At 38.8% G+C, this 21,042-nt stretch overlaps 1 protein-coding gene across 3 annotated transcripts in view; it reads right to left on the bottom strand.

Annotated features, from left to right (window-relative positions):
- Positions 1–14,737, bottom strand: part of larp1b (La ribonucleoprotein 1B) — a 49,119-nt gene extending 34,382 nt beyond the window's left edge. Inside the window, exon 1 of one of the 3 annotated variants that reach the window (XM_026944173.3) lies at positions 13,990–14,737. In XM_026944173.3, coding sequence (XP_026799974.3) covers positions 13,990–14,362 — 373 coding nt within the window. In that variant the 5' untranslated portion in view covers positions 14,363–14,737. The remainder of the gene's footprint in view (positions 1–13,989) is intronic. The other 2 variants (XM_026944172.3, XM_026944174.3) reach the window with 2 other exon arrangements.
- Between the last annotated feature and the right edge of the window lie 6,305 nt (positions 14,738–21,042).

Genomic DNA, 21,042 nt, shown 5'->3' with positions numbered 1-21,042 from the left:
AGAATAACTACACCCAAACACAGCACGTTCTTTCTATTCAAATCAGTCAAACTGTCAAAGTGAACAGTGATCACGGCTATATGCTCTCTGACTAGCTTTAAGGCGGTGTGCACGCATTTGTAAATACCTTCAGCACCACTGTCAGGCTAATCATCTGAGAAAACAAACAAAACAAGGTCACACCCAGGATTAACAACGTACCAATGACTACGCTTTCAGTAACTATAGCTACAATATAGCGTAAAAATCAAGAAAGCTGCACAATGAAGTTACAACGAACAACGCTGTCAGCACTGCGAAACAATTCAAAACAGGAACGATTGTTCACAAAGAAATTCAATTCCCGTGCACTGGAAAAAATTAGAGGAGAATTTCCACTTAAGTAAAATATTTAAGTTCGACAAAAAGTAAATAGGTTAAAAAAAAAAAAAAAAACAACGCATGTTGCATTTACAAACTTAATAAATTAAGTTAATTTTTTTATTTATTGCAGTAGCATGTACATTATATCGACATGTAAAAGCTGCCTATTTTACTTGAGAGGACATTCTTCCCTGAATTTTAAATACGTTGAGGCATGAATTATTTTTTCAGTGTATAAGCAGCTTACAAACTGGTCATGAGATTAACTACACAAGTTTTACTGAATTCAGGTCTCACCCATGGTGAAAGAAAGCTAACTGTACTAGCTACACGCACTCACCCACATATACCTACATCTATATATACACATCTCCTTCTACCTAGTTAAACCAAAATTAAATAATCCAGTGTGAAAAACAAAAGTTGTGTGATTTACATTTACAGCTATTAGCAAAACAGAGTTCGCAGCATTAGCTGACTGTGCTAGCTACACACAGTGACACCACCGATCTCTGCAACTTCGTTCCAAGCTTTATTTTACTTTGTAACATCTTTATACACATTTAACGAGACACTGTATACGACAGAATAAAACGAAAAGTCAATCTGTACATGGGGACTAATTGCAGGTAAGAACTAAAGTTGTGAGTGTTGAAATGGAAATTTCGTACCACATGATTGGTCCGATGAATCATTCAAGCCAAATCGCTCGATCATACCTCATTTGCATAAAGTCAAGAAAATCTCAACTCACATGTCACGCTGTCACTCTGTATCGCTTATGCACATTGAAAGCGAATGTTCGCCTGATGCTTTGCCGTTTGCTAGTGTGATGGGAGGGTTGGAAGAGTTTTATTTAATAAATACAAGAAACAGACCAACGGAATTCACGTTCATCGTATATGTAGCGGTCTGGGAAAGCCAAACAGAAGACTCTGTATCTGAGGGGGAAAAAAAAAAAAAAAAAAAAAAGACAAGATGAAAAAGACTTCAAATATATTTCACAGAAGCAAAGCGGGAATGTTGTTCTTTACGTTTTATCCTTGCAGAGGCTTGTGTTAGGACCCAGTTTAAGCAACATGGTGGTAAAAACAGTGTGTGTGTGTGTGTGTGTGTGTGTGTGTGAAGATGTCTAAAATCTTCGTGGCTAAGCGTGACTGCCTCACACAGTAAAAGTCACACTTAAGATAGTGAAGTGTCACTTACTTGTGGCTGAGACACATGCAGAAGAGAAACATTTCAGTTCAGAAAAGTCTGGAGTTTTCAGAACTCTATATTAGAGAAAATGTCAAAACTGCACCATGTGAAGGGTTTTCCCAGGCCGCCACACATGTAGACTTCTCACACTGATCAAACAAGCCAGAAATGACTGCAGTGATGCATTAAAAAAAGAGGTGAATTAATTTTATGATTTCCTAAAGAATCTTTTAAATGGTGGATCTTTAACTATTCAAAAGTTTTCTGACACAACAAATGTTACTAATGTGTCGAAGGACCTTCCTGATAGAAAAAAGGGCTGGGCAATATGATGATATTAGAGATGGAGCTGATCAGATACCCAGGACGGGTAATGAATGAGGAGAAGAAAAGAAAAAAAAGGTGGATCAGATATCAGAGAGGGGAAAAGAAAAAAAAAAGAATGAATTTGATCCAATCCTTTAACTTTTTTCTGGAACTGGAAATGTTTACATATAAACAGCCTTGACTGCAAAATTTTTTTTTTTTATATTATATTTGCGCTTTACACAGTACATTTTTCTGTTTCATTATGTGCTCATAACAGATATGAACTCTGGAAGATGGTGATTTTATATGAAAATGTTTATGAAATCTTTAATATTTCAAAATTGTGAGGGGAAAAAATGGGATTTTTTTTTTTTTTTACAATTTCTTCCTTTTCAGTGTTAAATAATCTATTTTCTACACATTAAATATCGTGTACCTTTCATGAACATAACGCTCTCTCTAACAGAAACCCTAATTCATCCGAGTTCACCAGTTCACACTCGTTAAAAGTCGCCCTCACTGCTGTATTAACTGTACACCTAGTGACTGATGACAGCTCGGAAACAGCTATAGTTAGTGTTATCCAATATTTTCATTTCTGATTATCGACACTAATATCAGAGCTCAGTACTAGATTTAGAAATTCAAAAGCGGTTACTTTACAGAGGCTAATGTTGTGCCTAAGATCCTGACTGGTACACACATGCATGTAGAGGTGATTTTTATCTTTTCACAAGCGCACACTGTTTGACTAAGTGTTTAAGTAAATTAGTTAATAATAACAACCTTATCTTGTGATACTTGCATGTACAGTTATCCCACTCAGGGCTGGACATGAATGATAAATTTATTAGACAGGGCCAGTGGAAGCTCCAGTGTGCTGCCCGGTCCCACACACATTGTGTTTGCAACCTTGACAAAAAGCAGCAAACGTTTCGGCAATGCTCAGTCCTCACATCGCGTGTAAAAGCGTTATCCGAGTCTGGCTAGCGTCTGTTTTCTCCTGATATGTTGAGGTGATGCGAGGTGATGTATTGTGCTAGCATGGCGTTGTGCTAGCAAGAGAGTTACGTGACGGCTTTGCACTGCACTTTACTTTACTCGGTTTCGTCAGTGTTTCATCATCTTCAACACACAATCTTGTGTGTTCCTCGTTCAAAAACAATCATCTGCACGCTAATAACACAGATGTGTGCAGTGCAGTAGGTGGCAGGATTCAGAAGCACGCACTATAGTTACAGCATCGAAATCAGTAGAAAGTAACTTTTATTTTCTTTCGCTGGGCGCTGAACCTTCTACAGACAAAAAAAAATTAATAGCCAGTCATAACATTTATTTTTTAACTATTATAAATGAAAAAATATATATTAAAAATTTGACTATCATAAACATAGAGACACTAGTACAATGACCATGACACCGCCGCCTGTTTGTCCATCAAATACACTTCTCTGAAAATAATCACACATTCTGGGATCGAGTGGAATGAGTAAAGACACCAACTATTTTGACTGTACGGTATTTTGACGGTTACTGATGACTCGGTGTTCAGTGCACAGAGCCAGAGAAATTCTCTGGAAGACTGAAGCTGTGGGACTGTGGGAGTTCAGCTAGACTGACCACAAGAACAGATTAAAAAAGCCCCGTAAGTGTGAATTGCAGCCAATTACAGCTCAGTACAAATATGACACCAAATAATCTATAAAATTAAAGGTTTTGTTTAGTTAGAAATATACACAAGATTAGCAATATGACAGCACTTTGTTGTTTAAAGATGGACATGGTTTCTTTTTTTTAAATTTCGCATAAATCAGAGCAAAATTATGATCATTTATGCCATTTAAAACAACTTGGGTAAAAGATTTTATATTCTAAATTTTATATTCTGAATCAGCCTCAGCTGTGAACTTTCATCTCAGTGCATCGATTATTACTCTGCCATCATTTTGTGTTTTTTAATGTGATGTCCTAAAATTGCAGTACATTATTAAAGCAACTGCTACTATAACACAAATAATGCAGAAACAAATTTTGTGATACGAGAATATTATAATAACACAAAATGGTGGTAGATTCAGTCATCCTTTCATTGATTTTAAAGAAGTGAGAAGCAGACGATTTCCCACACTTCTGCACTTACATAGAGCAGTGCAGCACACTGTCAAACCTTTGTTCGCGGTGAATGTTAATCTTGTATCCTACTAATCAGTGATTTGATAGTAAACTTGATTGAGAATAGCAAACATGTGATACTCGCTCGTGTTTGGGTGTTAATAGGCAAATTCCGTTAATCCGCGTGTTTCCCACTTTGCTGAACCCATCGTCGCCTTTTCGGTGTCACAGGGGATTTATGAGGCTTTTGACATTCTGAGAACTGACAGTCAGCTCACAGCTGTTGGTCCCCACACACACACACACACACACACACACACAGCATCACTGCATGAGCCAGTTTAAGCAACAGGTGTTAACAAGTGCAAAGCTTTCCATATAATAGCTCACCGCATACCAGAGCTATCAGAATGAATTTGACTCTTCAATTCCTATTCAGATTTTTTTTTTAATAGTTACAAATTTGAAATAATAAAAAAAATACACATCCAAGCTTGTTGTTGCTTAGCTCAAGTCTACCAGATCATGTTCCCTCAGCTTTCTGGCTATAACAGCCTTCAAATGCAATTGAAAGTGCCCTAGTGCATACGAGATAATGTCTTACCTTTTTTTAAACCACAACGCTGCTGAATTCTTGATTCTGATTGGTCAGAAGATGTTGAGTCTGTTATTGTTTCTACAGTAATAACTTAAACAGGCAGACACTCCACACAATCCAAGTATAATAATAAAATGTTAAATTAAATAAATTTTAAAAAATGTGTTATTTAACAAAGTATAATTGTTGATCATCTGTAAGGTGATATTTATTTAACATTTAAGGAAGGAGTCTCCAGTGTCAGAGGAGAAGTTGACATAGATAGAGGACGTGGTTTCTAGGTAACAAGCTGCACTGTGTTCTTATGTCAAGAGAAAGTGAGGGAATGACTGTGTATAGCTGCTGTAAGTGATAACAGGAACTAAGATCATAATCACTGAAAAAAAAAAAAATAGCTGTGGTATAAGAGGAATAAAACACGTGAGATGTACTGTGTTTGGAAAATAATCAACTTTGGGGTGGCAACAATAACTCTACTGTGCCTCAGGCCTTATCCCGTCATCTGATCACTGATTATTTTCCTATAACTGCACATCACATTGTGTTTGATTCTTTCTCAACATCATTATCATGGCATAAAACAATTCCCATATGTATGAATACATTGTAAGAAAAATATAATAAATGGAACGGGCAAGCAAATATCAATCCTTATTTTCAGAATGACTTAAAGTAATTATGTATTAGCATATTAATGATTTTGAGAACAGTGTAGAAATTAGACACAATTCCAAACACAAGAACAAAATCCAATCCACCATCCCTATTACTGACGATAAGATTGTGTCATAGTAGATCACATTACCAACTATCAGCACCTAAACATCACCTACTGAAGTGTCTCCATCTCCAGTGTCTAACACTTTCACGCATATGTATGTGTATATATACATATATACACATATATATACATACACACACCTCCCTGCACTTACGAAGAAGGACATTAGGGCTGCACGATATATTGAAATTATTGAAATATCTCAAAGGTAAATATCGCGATATACATATCGCAAGGGCTTGTGATAACTGAATGATTTTAATACTTCAAAAAGTTATGAAAAGTCAAAGTTTCAGGGTGACTCAGATAGCAGAATGCTTTCTTTTCCTCAAAAAAACATGTAACATGTATGTTGGTTATGTCATTTTTATTTTTATTTTTATTTATATATATATTATCGTACCGTATATCGTATTTAAAAAGTTACTGGATATCACATTTTTCTTCAATATCGTTCAGCCCTAATGGACATTGGTCAAAGTGTGTGTAAGAGGAAGAGAGTCAGTCCGTCCAGACTCTACTCTTGTCTCAATCCAAATAAAATCACAAGAATGTTGGAGAAATGTCTCGATCCAGCTACGGCGTGATCTACGACATAGTCCAGGGGAATTCTGTTGGAAGTTCTGTGTCTAAATTAGAAACAGCCTCTGGATTAAAACACTGTCGCTGTCAAGAAAATCTTGTGTCCTTTATAGTGTGTATGTTATATAACTTCAGATTCCAAGTGGATACTTTGCAGCAATTCACAGGGGAATTAAGCCGGTGATGTGTTCTGAAAAAACCAACAGTCATTTTACACAGCCTGAGGTGTTGTAAAGACAATAAAAAGATACCTCAAGACCGCAGCATTGAGTGTGTTTTCATATTACATTGTGACTCACAGAGGTGCAGTCGAGTGGTTATTTTAATGTTTATATATATATATATATATATATATATATATATATATATATATATATATATATATATATATATATATATATATATACACACACACACACACACACACACATACATACACACACACACCATCTCTCATATGTTTTGCCTTTAAATCCACACCAAAACTGCATTTTTCAGCTCTGCAAAGTGGACCAGTTTGAAACCGGCTCAGGAAAAGTCTGACTATCGCGATCTCCACAATTCCAAGATGGCGGAATTTAATATAACGCTCCTGTAGGTATGGTGTACAAGTGTTTTCTGTTCATGTTGTCAAAACAAATGAAGAGAGTGTTATTGACGTAAAGGTCAAGGGTCAAATACCCATGCGCGTGCACAACATGCTGTTTTCTGTCGTTTTCACAATCCATTTGCAAGGAAGCTGACGAGGGAGGGAACGTTTTTAGACAACCTTTGCAGACTGAAAATAAAGTCTGCTATATTTAGAAGGAAATATAAAACAACCTTCTTTCTAAGGTAGCTAATGTTACGTAAGCTATTGCAGCATTAAGAGTTTGAAAAATCGTAGTTCTGGCCATTTAAATGTGTCTCAAACGTGGTCAAAACTTTCCTTCTGGTTAAAATGCAGTCAAATGAGGCTAGATGAAAACATCAACAGTAAAAACAAAACAAACAAAAAAAAAAAGCTCAGCCCAAAGTCATTACCAGTGATCAAATCAGGTTAATAATTATTACCTGAGTGTGATGTAATACTCGCTCTACCACACCAAAGCAAGCAATCCCATATACCACATCATCTTCTCTACATGAGGGGATTTTACTTCCTGAGTATCAGACACACATTTCAGTTTCATTCAAAATATTTTTACAAACCTCGGTAAAGATCAACACTGATTAAACGAACAAACATGGACTGGTACTTCGGCATTAGGCCACACATTCCTACTTTAATGTCAGGCTTGCATCAGTATAGGAATGTTCAATATCTGCATAATTCCCACTAAAATACTGTTCATTCTGGTAATAATGAAATCTGGCTTCCTGTTTGTGCTTAGAACTTAATCCAACAAAAATAAATGATTACAACTTAAATCTTAACATAGTCTTTATTTTTGCCTTAACTCAACAACAACAAAAAAAAGTAAAACAAAAAAATAAAATTTAACTTCTAACATTTAACTCATTTCATCTGATAAGACACACAGATTGTCTAAAAAAAACCACTATAAAGGAGCTAAACAGGGCTAAAATAATAATCATGCTTATTTCCATAAATATTATAATGATAGTGATTTAATCACAATTACTCAGCACTTTTAAGATCAAAATCCTGCGCCTTTGCCACATTACCTCAGCGAATCTGGTTAATGCTTCAGAAAAATGCAATTACATTTTAAATATACAGTACTGAGCAAAAGTCTTAGGCTCGCTAGTTCTCTTTTTGTACAGATTTTGTTATAGATGTTTGTTTTATGATTTCGGCATTCTTGAGCCAGTACAAAAAAACATTTTATATTTCCAAACATTACTTTTCCAAGAAAACGCTCAATATTACAGAAAAACGTTGGTATCTCAGTAAAGAATGTAACTTATTACATAACAGACTGCTTTTCCGACAAAAACATAATGAAGGCTTTGCATGAAAAAAAAGAAGAAAGTGCGACAAGTAAACTTCAGATGAACTGTGGCAGATATACACACATACACACTCACCGTCCACTTTATTAGGAACAACTGTACATTCATGCAGCTGTCCAATCAGCCAATCACGTGGCAGAAGTACAATGCAATGCAAAAGATCACGCAGATACAGGTCAAGAGCTTCAAGTGAGAGATGCTTTTCTGCTCATCACGGTTGTAAAGAGTGCTTATTTGAGTTACTAGAGACTTCCTGTCCGCTCGAACCAGGCTGGTCATTCTCCTGTGATCTCTCTCATTAATAAGGTGTTTCAGCCTGCCCAGTGTTTCGCTCACAGGATGTTTTTTCTGTTTCTGGCACCATTCTTTGTAAACTCTAGAGACTGGAGTGTGGAGATCAGCAGTTTCTGAAATACTCAAACCAGCCCAACTGGTACCAACCAGCTGGCCCAACCAGCCCACGTCACGGTTAAAGTCAGAGAGATCACACTTTTTCTCCATTCTGATGTTGGATATGAACATTAACTGAAGCTCTTGAAAGCTATCAGATTTAAAACATGTATGTGAATGTGCAGCTCCTGATTTAATCCCCCAGAGTCGATAAACACTTCGGTTAATTAGCTAACAAACTAAAATATATATGAATTATATATAATTAAAATAAACTTAATCGTGTAGCCTCAGAGCAAACACATTAGATCATATCTTATGTCTGTTCTTAGTGTAAATAAGTTTCTTATCTTCTTTGCGCTATAAAACAAACATAAAACATTAAGATAAAATAAATATGCGGCAGCAACGTTACCTGAGCAAAATGTGCTAAAACACGTCAGGCAAGACCAGTTAAGATAACTTAGAGAGAGAGACGAAGCAATTACAAACCTCACACACTAAATTATCGGACATTTAATATCCTATTCATTACTACATGCCCAAGACAAACAACATGCATGATTGAACTTCAGAGATTATTTTGTGAAAAGACGAGCAGGTCCGTTTTCATGCTTCAGCTGTACAACTGTGTGCTGATCTAAACCTGCAGATGTAGTGCGCTTGCTTTGGATACTTGAAGCCGAGGAATCTGAACTCCTGGGCTCGCTGCGAAAGGGCACCAGCAAAATACTTCTTAACGTTCGTCATCATGTCACCATGGAAACACAAGGCCACGCGAGATGAAGATACAAAGCACAACTGTACACAAAGTTAACGGAAAAGAACCCGTCATGAACATGTGCTCAGAAGTTGTTTCGTTTTTTTGAGCAAAAAAGAAAAACAGTCGGCTCCACATGTCTAGACATTAGTCGAGTCATGGAGAGTAATTTCTATTTGTTACATATTTATACATATTTACAAACTTTTTTTAATGCCTGCAATAAAATAAAATAAAAAAATCCAACTGATTTTACATGCAAAAATGCTTAATGACATCATATCCTGCAAAAAAAACCCACTGCTGCATATGTTTTAGTTTGTTTTGGTTTTTTTTTTTTCAGAAAAGTTGTGTTTATATACACGAAATTCTCAGCAGGATCACAAACATGTGTACGTATTTTCTCTTGGTGAAAACAACAGAAAAGGGGGAGCACGTGGTGTAGCGACAAGCGTTAGCGTCTCACAGCTCCAGGTTTCGATCCTGAGCTCGGGTTACTGTCTGTGTAGTGTTACACACTTTCTCCATGTGTCTGCTTTGGTTTCTTCAGGGTTCTCCGCTTTCCTCCCCCCTCCCAAAAAAACCACGCCACCAGGTGGACTGGCTACGCTAAAACTGTCTCTAGGTGTGAACGAGTGTAATGTATGCGTGGTGTGTATTGATGATGTGTATTCCCGCCTCACACCCAGAGTTCCCAGATCTACCACGACCCTGACCAGGATAAAGCGCTGACTGAAATGACAACAGTGAAGGAAAACCAGCAAAGACAGAATCTACACCCAACTATAGATCTTATCAACCAGTTTCATAAAGGAATAACACACGCCACACTTCACAGAGGTAGCGGCACTCCACTGTGCGTTGTGCTGCATCACACCACCCCAGCATGCAATGTTTTCATATAACAGCACAGTCTGGGGTGAGATATTTGGCTTGTGCCAATTACAATATTTAATGTATTAATGAACGACACCTCACACATTTTAATAGTTTATAGTTAGATTTAATGTTGTGGAACATCCAAGAGACAAGTTAATTCCTGTTATCACCTACGTTATAGCTGCGATAAACAGTCATTCCCTCACCGGTCTGTCTCTCGCCTGGTCGGTCTCTCTCAGGCAGTCTCTGTCTCTCTCTTTCTCTCGGTCAGTCCCTGTCTCTCTCTCTGTCTCTCTCTCTCTGACTGTCTCTCTCTCTCTCTCTCTGACTGTCTCTCTGTCTCGGTCTATATCCGTCTCTCTCTTTCGCTTTGTCTCTGTCTCTCTCTCACTCTGTCTCTCTCTCTCGCTCTCGGCCGGTCTCTGTCTCTCTCTCTCTCGCTCTCGGTCGGTCTCTGTCTCTCTCTCGCTCTCGGTCGGTCTCTGTCTCTCTCTCTCGCTGTCTCGCTCGGTTGATGTCTCTCCGTCTGTCTCTCCGTCTGTCTCTCCGTCTGTCTCTCCGTCTGTCTCTCCGTCTGTCTCTCAGTCTGTCTCTCAGTCTGTCTCTCAGTCTGTCTCTCAGTCTGTCTCTTTCTCTCTCTTGGTCGGTCTCTGTCTCTGATTTTCTCTCTCTCTCTTGGTCAGTCTCTGTCTCTCTCTCTGTCTCTCTCTCTCTCTCTCTCTCTCTCTCTCTCTCTCTCTCTCTCTCTCTCTGTGTCGGTCTCTCTCTCTTGGTCGGTCTCTGTCTCTAAAAACACAGCTTGTCATTTTACTGAGAAAGCGGAAATTGTAAACTCCTCCGTCCTGAAGACTTTCCTGAGCTGGGAAATTCTGACTGCTACAAAGCGCTTACAACCAAGACTCCTTGCATAAATGTCAAATAAATGTCTCTTAACAAAAAAGAAGTCACCACATCAATGATTATAACATTTTACTTTGTTAAATAACACGTTTTAAATCCATTTACTATTTGTATTAGATTATGTAAAATCCCTGTGTATGAGCTGTGTATTAGAAGAGTGCATTATTAACATTAACCCGTTGTACATGTTACAGCCGGAACTACTGTCCGCGCCGTGCTGTTATACAGAAATAACACACTAGCTCTGACCAGGCAGATTCGAAAATTCAACCGCACTGCGGTATAAAGTATTTTAATGTGCTGTAAAGTATTTTAATGTGTAATTTCCCCTTAAACACAGATGTCTATGTATTATCTTGCTGCTTTTCACAGTGGTTTGCTTTGTTGGTTTTCACATTTCCATGACAACTGTTACAAATTCGTTAATATTACCGATAATTATCATTTCCATCACGCACATCGGCAACCATTTCAAAGTGCATTTTTAAATCTCTCAGATGGAACCTGCCTAATGAAGACAAACTCTGAGTATCATTTGTATGAACACCCTACATTCTGAACGCAATACTTTTGAGAAACTACACCTTGACATTTCGCATGATCAAAAAAATGTTGGAAACCATCTGAGCCCCTGCTTAAACACATATGGGTCCAAATATTACTCTTTTATTAGTCGTAGTAGAAGTTATTAGTTATTAGTGTTATTATTAGACACCATGTTATTCAGGAAATGAAAGATGAATATGTACACACCATAAACTCACGTTCTCTCATATCAACGTTTATAAATAAAGCTACTCAGATTCTCAGAAAACAAATGCTTGGAAATGCTTTAGGGTTGTGAGCAATCCACATATAATAAAATATATAACTACGAAAAATCACGATTTTTATTTGTTTCTATGACTCGTGGAAATTTTACTCAAGAGCAGAGTCGACTCTGCAGTGTTTTCAGTCGTGTAACTGATTATATAAAACAGTGCCATTATTCCTCCTAATTCACTGTGACCAATGAGCACAGACGTTGTATCACATGACCTCAAGCATGCACCTGAAGCACGCCGAGTCTACAGAAGCAAAAAGGGGAGAAACGACGTCTGAACCCTGAGCTGTGAGTACATTTTAAAATGGCCCTGCTTGCAGAGAAAAGGAAAAAGCTCTGCCCTAAAAAAAAAAAAAAAAAGTAATACTACGTACTGAATATTAAATTACTAACAAACGAAGTCTAATTGTATGAAATGAATGAAATGAATGGGGCGAGTGAGTCATAGCTGCATGCTCAGTCTCGCTCAAAACTCGCTTGTACCGCATTACACACAGAGCACGTTTATCAAGAGCGATTTTCTCTCACAAGTGGTTTTCTATCAGCAAAACAACAGAGACTCAACTAATTATTTAACCAGATGTTAATATTGCTGGTTTTGGCATGCTAATATCAATAAAGTTTTATACTAAATAGCAGTTATTTTTGCTCAGGATCATCCACAAACACCACCAGGAAAAATGTAGCAATAATGTAATGTAAGAACTTAATAAATATCCATATTGTTCCTCATGATATTGGCCCCGAGTGAGAATCATGAGCCAAAAACTGCGCTTCCTGAAATTTAATCAAGAACTGTACAGCCCTAATGAGAGAGAGAGAGAGGAGAGAGAGAGAAGAATGAAAGCAGGCTGCATTTTTAAAGCTCAAAACACGTGTACGAGTACAGAGCACAAGCATTACCCAGAAGTACTGCCCTGCTTTTGACCTTTTCTATTATACTCCAACATTAACTTTACAGCTAACACGTGGTAGTCCTGCAAACCCTCTTTCACGGTCAAGCAGCTCTGAAAACCTCAATCACAAACATTTACATAAACTGTACGTGCTACCACTCAGCAGGCACTAGCTGTGGTGTTCATATCCTAAAGCTTTATTTCATTCAGCCACGACGCCACCACCGAGTTAGATTTAAACTCCAGAGTTGCAGTTGTCAGCACTCCACGTGTTCCAGTGGGGCAATTTGATCAGACGGCGCTGGACTGGGGGAGGGGACGAGGACTCGGACAGGGACGGGAACGGGGTCGGGGCAGAGCCTCCAATTCTGCCCTCATCAGCAAGTCTGTGGCAGCTATCTAAACCTCTTCTCATTGCTTTAGTCTTCCATGTAACTGCAACTGTACTAGAGTTTTAGTAGTCTGTAAAACAACATCCAGCTGCGGTGTGTTTAGTGCTTTTAACACACCTGGATGAAAACGTGCAACACAGGACGGATCAAGTGCAAGATCCAGGAATGGATATAGAGGCATAACCAGGTCTACGAGGACTTTTATTAAATATAACATGACATTTTAAATGGGAGGACCTTATCTGGGAACGTGTCAAGCACCACAATGACTTCTAACATAATTTCTTTACAAACATGATCTGTAAAGATGAAAAAGTTGCAGATGTACCAGAAAATACTGGATTATTTTTAGATTTATTCAAAAATGTGTAATTATTAGAGATCATTTTTGTAATATGTAAGCAAATGAGATTTGGAAAGTAACACCACATGTTTACAAATTCAAATGTGCACTCATTTCAAGACAATATATCAAAAACAAACAAACAAATAAATATGAAATGTGCACAAAACAAGAGTGTTTTACTTTAAAGTCATTATTTTTGCACTGTTTCTTGTTTTTTTAAGCCAAAAACTTTCTTAAGAACAAATCAAACTTTCCAAACAAAATATAGACTTTTTTTTTTTTTATAAATATATATCAATATTTAAATAAAACGTTGAACTAAAACAGAGTGCTGTAACACACTTCATCTGATTTACAACTTAGCAACTTGTCTTGTCTCTGTCCCAAATGGCTGCCATGACAAACACATAGTGAGCGACCTAGTGCGCAGACGCCAGCACTCTCACGCGCTACCTAGTGCTCCTATCTAGTGAGCACGCAGCCATTTGGAATTCGGCCCAGCTCACTAACTTCCCAGGCCATTGCTAATAATAATAATAGCATGAAGGCTAGGCGAGCCTTGTTTTTGCAAGAGGTTTCCAAAGCGAGAAAAGTCTGTCAACCGAGCCACAGTGCACATAAACACTGACATGATTCACAATGACGAGCTAAGAGTAAAAAGTGTAAAAAAGAAGCAGTGAAAACAGGTTAAAAAGCCGAACAGACCTGTTTCTTGAGTGTTGTTTGTCGAGTTATTGGGACACGACGTGCTGCTGTTCTTCGTCCAAGGGTTTACTTTCGGCGGCGGAGCCTCGGTCACTTTCTGCCTGCCAGGTTCTGCACTCTGCTCGTTTTCCTTGTGGTTCGTGTTGTTTTTGTTCCCTCCGTCCAGCTTGGCGTCCATCGCCCCCTGTTTCGGGGGTTTTGACTCGACTTTGGGATGTTGTTTGGGCTCGACTTTGGGAGCTCTCTGCTCCTGCTCCTGCTGCTCCTGCTCCTGCTGCTGCTCCTCGCCAGCACTCCTCGGTGTCTCACACTTGCCCGCGGGGTTTGGGTCGCCCTGTCCTAGCCGACACTCACTCGCCACTTCAGCCGACATGCTGCAGAATCGCTCTCGCTCTCGCTCTCGCTTCTCTCTGCCAGCGTCCCCGAGGTAACCGAGTCAACCCGCACGCGCGGTGCTTTCGGCTGTGCACGAGTTGACAGCAGCTCGAGTTGGAACAAGCTCGACTTGGCCAAAATAATCAGTCAAAATAATTTCACTCTCCAACAAGCCATCCTGGGAATATAACACGAAACGAACAGAAGAATTCCCAACCAAAAAAAGCAACTTTAGCCGCCTCGACACGTTTCTGATCAACTTGACGTTTGGGCCGATCTGCAGTGAACCTAAAAGGAAATAACTACGAATAGCCACGAGTCATTGATTCGCTGATGAAACTGAACTCAGCACTGCCGCCTAGCGGCCGGACGGTGGTACTGCAGCCGAGCGGCGCCTCCGTTTACTCAGTAAGGACAAACTGACGTGGCCTACATATCAGCTGAACACACACACACACACACACACACACACATCCAAGTGTAATCGTCTGCGTCCTGCAGGATTACAAGGTAAGCCCACTATTACAAGTTACGCCCACAACACATACATTAAACATCAGTCAGGATTACAAACCACGTCCCTTAAAGACACGCCCACTATTACAAGTTACGCCCACAACACATACATTAAACAACAGTTAGGATTACAAACCACGCCCCTTAAAGACACGCCCACTATTACAAGTTACACCCACAACACATACATTAAACATCAGTCAGGATTACAAAACACGCCCCTTAAAGACACGCCTACTATTATAAGTTACGCCCACAACACAAAGGTAACACACAGGGTTAGAGTTAGGGTTATGGGGGAGTGGGCGTGGGAATGTTGTGTAGTGTGATTTGCTAGAAGGCGTTCCTTATAATGGGTATTCCTTGTAATAGTTGTGGTTTGTAGTTTTGCAGGACGTGGACACACCCTTCTAAAGCTGAACACACACAACACACTCACCATGCTCATAGTACACACACACACACACACACACACACACATACATATCAGCTGAACTTTCATGACACGCTCACCATGCTCAACTGTACACACACACGTACACCAATGAACTTGAATTAGACACTCACCATGCTCATAGTACCCACACACACACACACACACACATGTACACGCATGCAGATTCATTTACATTAGACACTCACCATGCTCATAGAACACACACATGCGCACACACACACACATGCACGCATTCATGCTGACTAACTTACACTAGACACTGACCATGCTCATAGTACACACACATGGACAAACACACACACACACACACACACCAATGAACTTACATTAGACACTCACCATGCTTATAGTACACACACATGCACACACACACACCAATGAACTTGAATTAGATACTGACCATGCTCATAGTACACACACATGCGCACACACACACATAAACACATAGATGAACTCGTGTTAGATACTCACCATGCTCATAGTACACACATGCACACACACACACATACACCAATGAACTTACATTAGACACTCACCATGCTCATAGTACACACACATGCGCACACACACGTATATACATATCAGGTGAACTTGCACAACACACTCACCATGATCACTGTGTGTGTGTGTTATTACTATGATCTTAGTTCTGCATTGTTCTGAATTGTCTGTATAAAGATCTTATCTTGATTCAGTGAAGGTGTGTACCATTGTTTAAAAAAAACCAGCAATGCAGCGCTACAGCAGACTTTCCAGCCACCTGTTTTAGGCAAATTTTAAATCCTTACCTAAGAAAATGTGGGTTAAAATGCAAAAAATAAACAAACAAATAAATAGCTTTTTATGCTTTAATACAATTTGTAAAGGAAGTAAAGGCTAAAAAGAATTTTTAAAATATATTTGCAACTCTGTCCTCACACTCTGTCCATTTTTTATTGAATTCACATAAACTTGTCTTGAAGACCGTATTTTCCCTACACACTTTCATTTAATGTAACATAAATTTCCCTCAGTGTAAACTGATTTTATGAACTCAGTCCAAGTAATCAAACATTATTATTATTATTATTATTATTATTACTATTATGTATAATAATTCTCTGGCTGTTTTTCTGTAATATAAGGTCTTCTTGTTTCTGAGTTAGAGAGGTTTGGACTAAACCCACAGTGATGGATTGTAAGTTCCAACACCAAAACCAAATAAAAATCATCCTGGACCTCCTGGCTGTGTTTCTCAGACCTCACTTTGAGAACCACTGCTCAAGAAAATCCAGACTATATGAATATTCAAATTTAAACACCCTTTGACTTTGCATATGCCCAACCCCTTCCCACTGTGTGCGTGCGTGTGTGTGTGTGTGTGTGTGTGTGTGTGTGTGTGTGTAAGAGAGAGTGTGAGTGTTTGGTTATGAATTCCATTAGCCTGTGAGTCAGCTCTGGTGCCTGTCCAGATAAAATGGCACCAGAAGATTCCAGAGGGAGCAGTTTGTGTTCAAATGCAAATTATGTGTAACTGGTGTACTTTAAGATTTTAATCAGGGTCAGGGTCCTTTCTTGTGGGTGTGTGTTTGGAGTATGTGTGTGGCCCACCCACTTTCAGGTACTACTTTCAACAAAAACCCCTTTCACCCATTCACTTTAAGAACAGTTAAACATGAAGAGCTTTAGGGTGTTTGTTTTCTCACTTGGTCTGAATATAAGCGAATCCGCACTCAGGACTGTTTCTGGGCTCGCCTGGGGGGCGTGGCTCATAATCACAGGTTTGCATTCACATAGAAAATTTCCTTCTGAACCCTGGCTCAATTTTTGTGTACGCAAAACAGTAGGTACTAGGTTAATCCGTTTTCTGTTTTTTTATTATTATTTATTATTTTCCTGGGGTACCCACACACAAGCAGCGAAGAACAGTAACTTTTTGATTTTTAACCCTGCAGCCTGGCATGGGATGTGCATTTTTTGTGATGTTCACAGTATGAGTAATTGTACCACAAAGGTGAGCTAATTACCACACTCCAGGTCTATGAAAGCCTGGTTTTATATATCAATAATCGTAATAACCCTTTCCTGCCATCAAGAAAGAAGAAACCAGAAGTAACATGAAGAATTGAACCGATCATATTATTTGGCATGCGGTGCTGAGAGCGGATAGCTTCCACATCTGATGCGCACCATACCACCCCAGACCGCTGTTTTTAAGAGGACTCAGGTAGGTCAGGAATCAGGTAGCTGCATCACTCCCAGGCTTGAAAACAGCGTCAGAAAAAAAAAAAGTGTGAAAACGACCTAAGTTTACACAAGCAAGAGTCATGAAACATTTATTATTACTTAGCAGGTGTTTTTTTCTTTTTGAAATTTGTATGAGCCGAAGCCCATGTATAACCTCAGCTGGACCATCCTGTTAATGCCTCAGCAAGGCCACACCTTACATATAGCCCCACGCTAAAAAGCTGTAGAACCACCCCTGGTTATGACCATGTGCTGCCTTTATTGGATAAAGTAGTGTTTTATGAGCCAAATTTGCATATTGAACCTGATTGGCTCTTATATATTATGATGCAAGAGCACTTGCCTGTCACATGTTCACTATTAACACATATTTTCCAATGAGTTTTTTTTTCCAGCTCCTCTTGTTTCATAAAAGCCACAGCAGTAAAAGTTTTAATCACAGATTTTTTAAATATAAAAACCTCTATAAATTTTATTTTTCAAACAAGTTTACAACCACAAATGAGAAATGAAAAATTCTAACAGAAAATACAAAATAGCCAAAATCTTAAACATGCACCACTATCAACACATAATATTACATTATTAAATTATTATCAGAAAAGTGTCCTTGTTTTTACTGGACCAGTCAAAATGTTAATACTGAGAAGTTCCATTCTGTCTGTGTCTGTGGTTTTCTGATTGCTGTTAACGACGTCATAAAATACATTTTTTTCTCAGACTCTTTTTTTGCTTATGTGTATGTGTGTGTACCTGTATTTGCATGGAGTTATCAGAACTGACTACCTATAACCTCTCATTTTCAAGAAAAAGGAAGTGAACAAACACTAGATTTACACAGGGTCCGGAAATATGTGAAATGCTCCTGGCCATAACCACACAATGATAGCCAAAGCATTCAATTTATTTAAATCCATTAATTTATCAGATAAAAGAATTCTGGAATTGGACAAGTGTATCATAGAGGCTGATAAAGAAATCTGTTTAAAAAGTGTCCAACACAGAACACAGCTAGAAATGTATTTATATACACAAAAACTCCAAGATAATATAATGACTTGTGTTATATATGTTGATGTGCCTACTCATGTTTCTTCACCCTGTAGCCTTCTGAATGCATCTGCTAGCCAAAGCAGCATCACGTCTTTCAACTTTTCTGTTTTTCTGTCATTAAATAAGCAAGTGCATGTCGCTAGTAAATATACAGTCTACTTCTAAGTCTCCAGCTAATGTGCATCAATTCATACTAGTTAAGCATAAATATATGTATTTTTGACTGAGTATTTTGAGAAAGACACTTAAAAATAAAAGATAGAATAGTAGCAGCAACAACAGTAGTAGTGGTAGCAATAATGGTAGGAGTAGAAGTAGGAGGAGTAGAAGTAGAAATAGTAGTAGTAGTCGTAGGAGGAGGAGAAGTAATACTAGTAGTAATAGTCGCAGCAGGAGTAGTGGTAGTAGTAGTAGTAGTAATAGAAGCAGTAGAGTAACAGAAGGAAGAGTAATAGTAGTAGTAGTAATAACTTTAGTAGGAGGATGAGGATGAAAAGGAGGGAGAGGAACAGGAGGAGGAAGAGTAGTACTAGCAGCTGTAGGAGGAGGAGGAGGCAAATGAAAATTAATAGTAGTAGTAGGAGGAGGAGGATTAATAGTAGTAGGAGGAAGATGAAGAAGAGGAGGAGGATTAATAGTAGCAGTAGTAGGAGGAGGAGAAGTAATACTAGTAGTAATAGTCGCAGCAGGAGTAGTGGTAGTAGTAGTAGTAGTAATAGAAGCAGTAGAGTAACAGAAGGAAGAGTAATAGTAGTAGTAGTAATAACTTTAGTAGGAGGATGAGGATGAAAAGGAGGGAGAGGAACAGGAGGAGGAAGAGTAGTACTAGCAGCTGTAGGAGGAGGAGGAGGCAAATGAAAATTAATAGTAGTAGTAGGAGGAGGAGGATTAATAGTAGTAGGAGGAAGATGAAGAAGAGGAGGAGGATTAATAGTAGCAGTAGTAGGAGGAGGAGGAGGAGGAGGAAGAGGAGGATTAATGGTAGTAGTAGGAGGAGGAGATGGATGAGGAGTAGTATTAATTTTAGTAGGAGGAGAAGGAAGAGGAGGAGAAAGAGGTGAATGAAGAGAAGGATTAATGGTAATAGGCGGAGGAGGGGGGGAAGGAGGCTTAGCAGTGTACTCGCTAAATAACACTTTTACTTATTAGCATGAGTTAAAAACAATTGCAGCACTCTTTGTCTTTTTTTCTTCATTTACGTGTGATGGCTGGAGTGAGCAAGTAGTTAACATTTGCCAATTAGCTAGCTCACGAAGTCAGGCAGCATGGCCCCATTTTGACCCACATTACCCTCAGTAATGCCATAAAGGTATCAAATTAAATTTATTTTTTGTTCAGATTAATTATTTTATGTGTTTGAAACATTTCGTATTGTTATTGGTGCATAGTTTTTAATACTGACACCCCAGCTTAAATTCAGATGGCATTTTCAGGTACAGTGGACTGATCCTCCGTAGTTAACGTGCAACAGTGAGTGAGTGCAATATATTTTAATAGTTTAAACAGCTTGTCATGGAGAAATCAGTTGCTTAGACTGAAGTTATAAGCTGCTTTGCATAACACGCTCTTCCAGTTTAATCAATGTAATGTAACATGCTAGTTCAGATAGGTGAGGGTTTAAGAATACTACTAAGCTAAAACCCTGTCAGAGAGGAGGTGGTATGAGTTAATATAGCAACAAAAACAAGACGAAGGTATTTATTTATTTAGTACCTGTATAGCAATTACACCTTGGTAATTATATAACTCATTCTATTTTTATGAGTGTAATTGCAGGTCTAACAGTGCAGTTTGCCTTGGACGAATTCATATACAACACTGTCCTCTCATGGTAAACTTTATAATTACAAGTTAAGCAACATAATGTACACATGTACACACACATAGGCAATCCACCTACCTGCGTGTTTTCAGACAGTGGGAGGAAACTAGAGAACCCTACAGAAAACGATACATTTGACATCAATGAAAAAACACTATTTCCTTCATTCAGTCATCATTTTCTATCCCTTACTGCTTGTGATCTAGACGTTATTGAAATATCTGAATACCGGTAACTTCCATTCATCCGTCCATTTTCCATACTGCTTATCCTACACAGGGTCATGGAGTAGCCTGGAGCCTATCCCAGGGGACTTGGGGCACAAGATGGGGGATGCCAACCCATGACAGGGCACAATCACACACATACTCATTCACACACTATGGACAATCTGGAAATGCCAATCAGCCTACAATGCATGTCTTTGGACAGGGGAGGAAACCAGAGTACCCAGAGGAAACCTCCAAAGCCAGGGGAGAGCATGCAAACTCCACACACACAGGGCAGAGGCAGGATTCGAACCCCCAACCCCAGAGGCATGAGGCAACAGCGCCCCCCAATACCAGTAACTTACTCAATGTTAAAATTGACATAAATTTTGGAC

The sequence above is a fragment of the Pangasianodon hypophthalmus genome, chromosome 10 (genome assembly GCF_027358585.1).
Source record: "Pangasianodon hypophthalmus isolate fPanHyp1 chromosome 10, fPanHyp1.pri, whole genome shotgun sequence".
In the NCBI taxonomy this organism is placed as follows: Eukaryota; Metazoa; Chordata; class Actinopteri; order Siluriformes; family Pangasiidae; genus Pangasianodon; species Pangasianodon hypophthalmus.
This window is presented reverse-complemented; position numbering and strand designations above follow the sequence as displayed.